General features: G+C 40.1%; 1 protein-coding gene across 1 annotated transcript; it reads left to right on the plus strand.

Annotated features, from left to right (window-relative positions):
• The first annotated feature begins 3012 nt into the window (after nucleotides 1-3012).
• Nucleotides 3013-3818, plus strand: LOC123453663 (heterogeneous nuclear ribonucleoprotein C-like). The gene has a single exon (XM_045131256.1). It carries the CDS (start codon nucleotides 3134-3136, stop codon nucleotides 3806-3808), a length of 675 nt encoding a protein of 224 aa, XP_044987191.1. The 5' UTR covers nucleotides 3013-3133; the 3' UTR covers nucleotides 3809-3818.
• Nucleotides 3819-8266: the final 4448 nt, after the last annotated feature.

Genomic DNA, 8266 nt, shown 5'->3' on the forward strand with positions numbered 1-8266 from the left:
TCCCACATTGTGAAAATATTGTTGGATTGTAATCAGATATGAGTTAGTTTAGGTATCTTCATACTGTATTTTGTATGGAAACAGCAATAAGGTTTTCTTTTCCTTCCTTCCTATATCCTTTCTTTACCTATTCCTTGTAAATGTGTTTGTGAAGCAGTATAAAATGTTTGCCTTTTCCATGCCTTCCTTTCTCCTTGGGTGATGTGCAATCCATCGTAGGCTGATCAGTCCCATTTCAACACTGTGAGACTGAGATATGTTCGAGGAAATGGTGTATATGATCCCTATGAAATGATTCTTTGGCTTTTGTTTAAAAACAAAACAGGTTTATTCACATAATCTATGGAACTATGAAGATAACTGGATCATATTTTTTTTTCTCTGTTAACCAGGAGTGCCTCAAAGATTCTGCTATGACTTTGGACTTCTCTGAGTCTGTGCAATTGTATATTATTGAGAAGCATGGGGAAAGGTGGTAGACTGCTGCACTTTTCATTAAAATGAGGGTAGCTCTTTTTTCCCCAACTTTTCCCTTTATCCCTAGGACATAAATATTTAATTATGGAGGCATTTGAATCAATTTGTGACCACCTTTATTGGAGGGTGGGGCTCTAAGTTGGTTGTGTAATTGATAATGCACTTTCTCAATGGCTCTCTAGTCATTAGCAACATGTCTTCCCTCTTCCCACAAGGATTTAAGGGCATTTTTGTCCTTGAAGTTTGAACTAACAAATCAGAGAATCCAAGGGCCATGCTCTATTTCCAGGAATGATAGACACTTTGGTGCTGGGGTTTCGTGGGGGGAGGGGCGCTTTTTGTTTAGCTTGTGTGGGATTGTATGTGAGGGGAAGTTTTTTTGTTTTTTGTTTTTTCCCCCTTTGTGAGCTGATGATGACTGAAGTAGAATTGTATGTCTTCAGGTAAAGAGGGGGATTTCTCAGTCCACTTTGTGTGATGTCAGACTATTGGAGAAACCCTTTCAGCTGCTTTCTAGATGTACCTAAATTCAGTCAGATACTGGATTAAGAAACCTAAAGTTCTGATAGATCATATACTCCAAGGAAATACATCAGGGATAGATAATTAGCTGAAAACACTGATGCTTCAATGTGACACATTTTTATAGAATATTTCTACCAGGGGGTACTGACTTGATTTCTCCTACAAGGACCACACTGCCTTTGTGTTCAATGCAATTTGTGTATCTTCTAATCATATCTACAAAGTCTCTCATTTTTATAAAACTTTGAAATCATGCCAGTAAGCTAGATGTTGAATGTATGTAAGTAGCATTTAGTAACTGCCAAATGGGAACAAAAGTACTTTATTGGTTTAAATTTCTTTGTTCTGCTTTGATTGGATAAGACTTTCCTATAACCCCTTCTGGGTCTCAGGCTCTAATGTTTGAAAAGAAAAGAATATGTTGGGTTTTTGAAAATCAGTATTGTGACTTGAACTGCTGCAAATTTTTCATCCAACAAATATATCGGTTAAACATATCTGTGTACATTTAGACATGTTTGTTATTATGGAAGAAAAATATACTGAGTTTATAGAAAGCAAGTATTCTCCTATTAACGTTTATCTTTACCAATTACAATAGATTTTGATAAATAACCAGAAAAATGTGTCTTTATCACATGTAAATTTTTCCCCACCCCATGTCTTTGGAAGAGCTTCTTTTAAAGGGGCTTTATATTAGAATCATCATAAGAATAGTGAGGTTCTTGCTTGTATTTGGTGGCTTATAACATTTTTCAGCACCTATGAAAACAGAGCAGTAAAACCTGAACTAATATCTACAGTTTTGCCAAAGTTTGTAGTCAAGCTAAGGTTAGTAGGTGATTTATTAATTTTTGTGTATATGTGTTTAGTGTATATATGTATTTATCACAAAGACATACTTTAGATATCTCTTCTTTCCTTTTATTTAACCAAAGGGTATTAGGTAAATGAAAAGAATTTCTGAACAGCCAAAATAAGTGAAGTAAATGTGTTTCTAGCATAGTAAAGAAAGCACGTTCTAGTACATAAAGGGAGATCTCAACTATGGCTGCAGCTCAGTCATTTTGTAGCAGAAATGCCTAGTTTCTATAGGATAAGAGGCTGTTTTTAATCCAATTATGCATACGCTGGAATCTAAATCATTCATAATTTTAGTTAAAGCATTGAAGAAATACCAAATAATTTCAAACTGTGGAAAAAGCTGAAAGAAATATAAGAAAAATTTCTTTGATTAGAAATCTTGTAACTGCTAGGTGTGGTGGGAAATGCCTTCCTTTAATCCCAGAGGTAGGAGGATCACTGTGAGTTTGAGGCCAGCCTGAGACTACATAGTGAATTCCAGGTCACCCTAGGCTAGAGCAAGACCCTACCTCTAGAAAAAGAAAAAGAAAGAAAGAGCAGGAAGGAAAGAAATTCTGTAACTGAAAACATGATTTTAAGATTTTTTTCATCTTAGAGGATTTCATTTATATGTATGTGTATATGTGTAGATTTTTGTATATATACATGGCCATTAATATTTCATGACCCTGAAATATTTGTTTTCGATTCTTTGAAATGATCTGTTTGGCCCCATTGAAAAATATTTCATTTAGTTTAAACTTTACATTCAGGGTCTTTCTGTATAAGATATAGTTGAAATGGAATGAGTTAATGAAATGTCAATTTTTTCTGTTTTTTAATCCCCTTGGCATTTAATTTAAAAATCTTGTGTTAGTTACATACAATAGTTGTTACAAATGTAAGCCAGCAATACCCACACTTTATTCTTTGACAACTTCAACAAGATACTTCGTAATTTCTATAAGTCTATCCTGTCTATATAAATGATATCTAGGGAGAAAATACTTCTTTTCTATAATGAAACACTTTGATGTCGTTCATGCTAGATCCTATAAAGGTAAATAAATATCTGAAGGTGTTGGGAAAAAGAAAAAAGAAAAACTTAGATTTTGTGAAGAGACGAAGTCAGGACGGTTGTGTGCGCGACTCTGGCCTGCACAGTCTCTTCACGTAGGACTCCCGAGTAGGAGATTCAGGGTCGAATCTCATCTCCTTCACTCTGTGAGATGTTTTTGATCTTCAGCTACATTTTTCAGCTTTGTAAAGAACCTTAACTTCAAAGAAAATGACTAGCAATGTTACCAACAAGACAGATCCTCGCTCTATGAATTCCCGTGTATTCATTGGGAATCCCAACACTCTTGTGGTCAAGAAGTCTGATGTGGAGGCCATCTTCTCAAAGTATGGCGAAATTGTTGGCTGCTCTGTTCATAAGGGCTTTGCCTTTGTCCAGTATGTTAATGAGAGAAATGCCCGCGCTGCTGTGGCAGGAGAGGATGGGAGAATGATTGCTGGCCAGGTTTTAGGTATTAATCTGGCTGCAGAGCCAAAAGTGAACCGAGGAAAAGCAGGTGTGAAACGATCTGCAGCGGAGATGTACGGCTCCTCCTGTGACTTGGATTATGACTTTCAGCGTGATTATGACGACAGGATGTACAGTTATCCAGCACGTGTTCCTCCTCCTCCTATTGCCCGTGCTGTGGTGCCCTCTGAACGCCAGCGGGTATCCGGAAACACTTCACGAAGGGGCAAAAGTGGCTTTAATTCTAAGAGTGGACAGCGAGGATCATCTTCTAAGTCTGGAAAGTTAAAAGGAGATGACCTTCAAGCCATTAAGAAGGAACTTACCCAGATAAAACAAAAAGTGGATTCTCTACTGGAAAGCTTGGCAAAAAATAGAAAAGGAACAGAGCAAACAAGCAGACTTGTCCTTATCAACCCCAGTAGAGGTAAAGAATGAAAAGACTGAAGAGGAGCAGACTAGCCCCTCCGTGAAGAAAGAGGAGACTAATGAGAAGGTGGAGTCGAGGCAGGTGAAGACGACTCTGCTGAGGAAGGGGATCTGCTGGATGATGATGATAATGAAGATCGGGGAGAAGACCAGCTGGAATTGATCAAAGATGATGAAAAAGAGGCTGAGGAAGGAGAGGATGACTCTTACGCACCTAGCAGGCTTTAGAAATCTTACCGATTGTTTCTTTACCTAGGCGTTCGTCCAAGATCAAAATTACACCAGATTCACTCCCCTAGAATCTTCAGCACATTTTCACTGTTGTTCTTCCTTTCCTTGTCCTACCCACGTTCATTAATTCATGCTATACTGCCCAGTGCCAAGTTCCATTTTCATTTCCTTTGACGCTCGAAGTAGTTGTGTTAAGTCTTACCCTGTAATTTTTGCTTTTGATACCTCTTTATGACTTAACAATAAAGTGTATGGTTTTTAATCAGCTATCTCCAAAATAATCTCTTGTTATGCAGGGAGTACAGTTCTTTCATTCATACATGGTTTCAATAGTTGCTTCCCTGACTGCAAAAGCATTCTCATTTACTTGTAGCATCAGAGCATCTTTGAGTTAGCAGTACATGTGTGACCTTCCCCATGTACTCTGGGGTTGAGTACTCAACACATATGTAACAATGTATTTTTGTGAATGAGAGTTGGCATGTCAAAGGCATCCTTTAGAAAAATAGTGTAATAGTCTTAATACTTGTTTTCTAAAGTTGATACTGTGGGTTATTTTGTGAACATCTTGATGTTTGGGACCTTTTTTTCTCAAAATAAACAGTCCTTATTAAACCAGGAATTTGGAGGAAAAAGAAAAACTTAGGCTGGAGGGATTGCTTAGTGGTTAAGGCACTTGTCTGCGAAGCCTAAGGACCCAGGTTCAATTCTCCAGGTCCCACGTAAGTCAGATGCACAAGGTAGCACACACATCTGGAGTTCGCTTGCAGTGGCTAGAGGTCCTGGCGCACCTGTTCTCTCTCTTCCCTCCCTTTCTCTGTCTCTAATAAATAAATAAATAAATAAAAATTAAAATAAAAACATTTTGAAGAAAAGAAAAACATAGACAGGAGTGGTGGCACACAGTAATCCCAGGACTGTGAGGCAGAGGTAGGATTGCTGTAAGTTTGAGGCCACCCTGAGACTAGTGAACTCCAGGGTCAGCCTGGGCTAGAGTGAGACCACACCTCAAAAAAAAAAAAAAAAAAGAAAGAAAAAAAGAATGAAAAGGAAAAACAGATTCTCCAACAGAGTGTGAAGTCAGCATGGGTTAAATGGGATAAGAGTTATTAGTTTAGGGAGATTTTAAAGGCTCTAGCCCCTCTTTTAGCCAAAGACCTCTTGGAGCTTGACATTGAAGAGCATAATCTTTGTCCCCATAGGATTCAGACCTGTTCCCAGTTCCAGATATGGGTTCCTTTTCACTGAGTGGCTCTCAGCCTATCAGAAAGCCACTGGGGGCCAGAGAGATGGTTTAGCAGTTAAGGTGCTTGCCTGTGAAGCCTAAGGAGTCACGCTCGACTCTTCAGGTCCCACATAAGCCAGACACGTGGTTACACAAGCGTACAATGTTGCACATGCACACAAGAGGGTGCATGTGTCTAGAGCTGGATCTCAGTGGTTGGAGACCCTGGTGCACCAGTTCTCTCTCTCTCTTTTGCTCTGTCTCTCTTGCATAAAAAAAAGCCAGTATGTTGGGCTTGCCCCCTCCCCCAAAAAGCCACTGGTTACACACCAAGTCTGTGGGCCACCACTATACTGGTGTGTACTTCTTTTCAGGCTGGCTGCTTCTGAGTAGCGTAGACCCCGGCTTGCTCACACCATTGACCACTTTCCCCCAGTAGCTATGTAGCACTTCCCAGCACTAGACAGGCTGCCTAGGGACTGACTTTCTTCCAGATTCCAGCCAGGCATTCTGGGTTGGTAGCATATGTTGTCTTCAGCAATAGGGTCTTACCTTTTCCCTCAGGTGGGTAATCAGGTGCTTTGACAGAAGCCTGTCTTGTTTGGGGGACCTCATAGTTCTCTCCCATCAACAGTTCAATGTGGGTAGCACTGATTTCTGGTACTGAGAATTACAGGTCAGAGCCAAAACTTTTAAAAAATATTTTATTTTTATTTATTTACTTGAGAGAGAGAGAATGGGCCTGCCAAGGCCTCCAGCCACTGCAAACGAGCTACAGATGTGTACGCTCCCTTGTGCATCTGGTTTATGCGGGTCCTGGGGAACCTAGGTCCTCAGGCTTTGCAGGCAAGTGCCTTAATTGCTAAGCCATCTTTCTAGCCCTCAGAGAGCAAAACTTTTTTTTTTTTTTTTTTTGAGGTAGGGTCTCACTCTGATCCAGGCTGACCTGGAATTCACTGTGTAGTCTCAGGGTGGCCTTGAACTCACGGTGATCCTCCTACCTCTGCCTCCCAAGTGTTGGGATTAAAGGCGTGCACCACCACGCCCGGCCAGAGCCAAAACTTTTTAAGGTTAGGCTTCATCCTACCATCTCCAGGGCCATTCTTTTCAGATGCTCTCCCTATACACCTACTGAGGGTTAAATCTGTTAGTCTACCTTTAAAGAGAAAGGTTTCTAGGGTACCAGTTCATTTTTATTTTATTTATTTATTTATTTTTATTTATTTGAGAGAGAGAGAGAAGAAGGGAGGAAGAGGAGGAGGAGGAGGAGGGAGACAGAGGAGAGAGAGAATGAGTGTGCCAGAGCCTCCAACTACTACAAAGGAACTCCAGACACATGCATCACTTTGTGCATCTGTCTTAAGTGAGTCCTGGGGAATCAAACCTGGGTCCTTTGGCTTTGCAGGAAAGTAAGTGCCTTAACCACTAAGCCATTTCTCCAGGCCTATTTTGGGTTAATCTTGAAATTTTCAATGAAGTAGTGTGTATTTATATTTTAACAAGTAGAAGCCATGAATTATCTGCTATTTCAAAAGATGAGGCTGGGCTGGAGAGATGGCACAGCAGTCAAGGCACTTGTCTGCAAAGCCTATGGACCCAGGTTTGATTCCCTAGAATCCATGTAAGCCCAGATGCACATGGTGGCATATGCATCTGGAGTTCATTTGCAGTGGCTAGAGGCCCTGGCATGCCCATTTTCTCCCCCTCTCCTCTCTCAAATAAATAAGTAAAAATAAAATATTTAAAAAGATAAAACTAAGCATGGTGATTTCCACCTATTTCCACCTGAGGCAGGCTGACTTCCACGAGTTCAAGACCAGTCTAGTGTACACAATGAATTCAGGCCAGCCTGGGCTACAGAGTGAGACTCTATCTCAACATAAAATAAAATAATTAAAAGATAAAAAGAAAAGATGGAACTAAACCAGGTGTAGTGGTGCACATCTTTAATCCTAGCACTCAGGAGGCAGGGTAGGAGGATTATTATGAGTTCAAGTTCACCCTGAGACTACATAGTGAATTCCAGGTCAGCCTGGGCTAGCGTGATATCCTACCTCAAAAAAAAAAAAAGCAAAAATAAAAATAATAAAGTATGGAACTGCTTTGCAAAATGAAAATCTAAAGAACTTTATCACTAGTTCAGAGTAAAAAGTGTCTAAAAATAAGGACTTGTTCAGAATTTCCTCATGGGGCATTACATCGTTTTTAGAATAAATATAACTTTACAAAGCACAACCTGAAGCTTCATGAAGACTCAGACTGCTTTTACAAAGGTTCAAAGAGGATGGCCTGCTCAGGACCCTCCTGCTCTACCAAGCTTTGCCTTCTTTCCTTCTCTTTTTGGATGAATTTGTGCTGTTTGATTTAAAACAACCAAAGAAGTCCAAAGAATTAATTTTCAACCTTTATTTATTTATTTGCAAAAAGAGAGAATATGGGTACACCAGGGTGCCAAGCCATGCACCCCAGTCCCCCAAGAATTCTTAAACTAGGGCTGGAAAGATGGATTAGCAGTTAAGGCGCTTGCCTGTGAAGCCTAAGGACCCATGTTCGACTTCCCAGGTTCCATGTAAGCCACATGTACAAAGGTGAGGAAAGCGCAAGGTTGTACAAGTGCACAAGATGGTGCATGTGTCTAGAGTTTGATTACAGTGGCTGAAGGCCCTGGCACACCAATTCTTTCTCTAGCTCACCCTCTCTTGCTCTCTCTTAATCTCTCTCTCACAGAGATGGCTTAGTGGTTTAGGTGCTTGCCTGTGAAGAACCCTAAGGACCCATGTTCGACTCTCCAGGTCCCACATAAACCAGTTGCACAAAGGTGAGGCAAGCACAAGGTTGCATATGACCACTAGGTTATGTAAGTATCTGGAGTTCAATTACAGTGGCTGAGGTCCTGGTGTGCCAATTATCTCTCCTTTTCTCTCTGTCTCTCTCTAAAATAAAAATTAAAAAATCTTTTAAAAAAGAATTCTTAAACTAGGCAATGTCTTAAGTAGAAAACAATGTGTTTT

Source organism: Jaculus jaculus, chromosome 1 (assembly GCF_020740685.1).
Source record: "Jaculus jaculus isolate mJacJac1 chromosome 1, mJacJac1.mat.Y.cur, whole genome shotgun sequence".
Classification (NCBI taxonomy): domain Eukaryota; kingdom Metazoa; phylum Chordata; class Mammalia; order Rodentia; family Dipodidae; genus Jaculus; species Jaculus jaculus.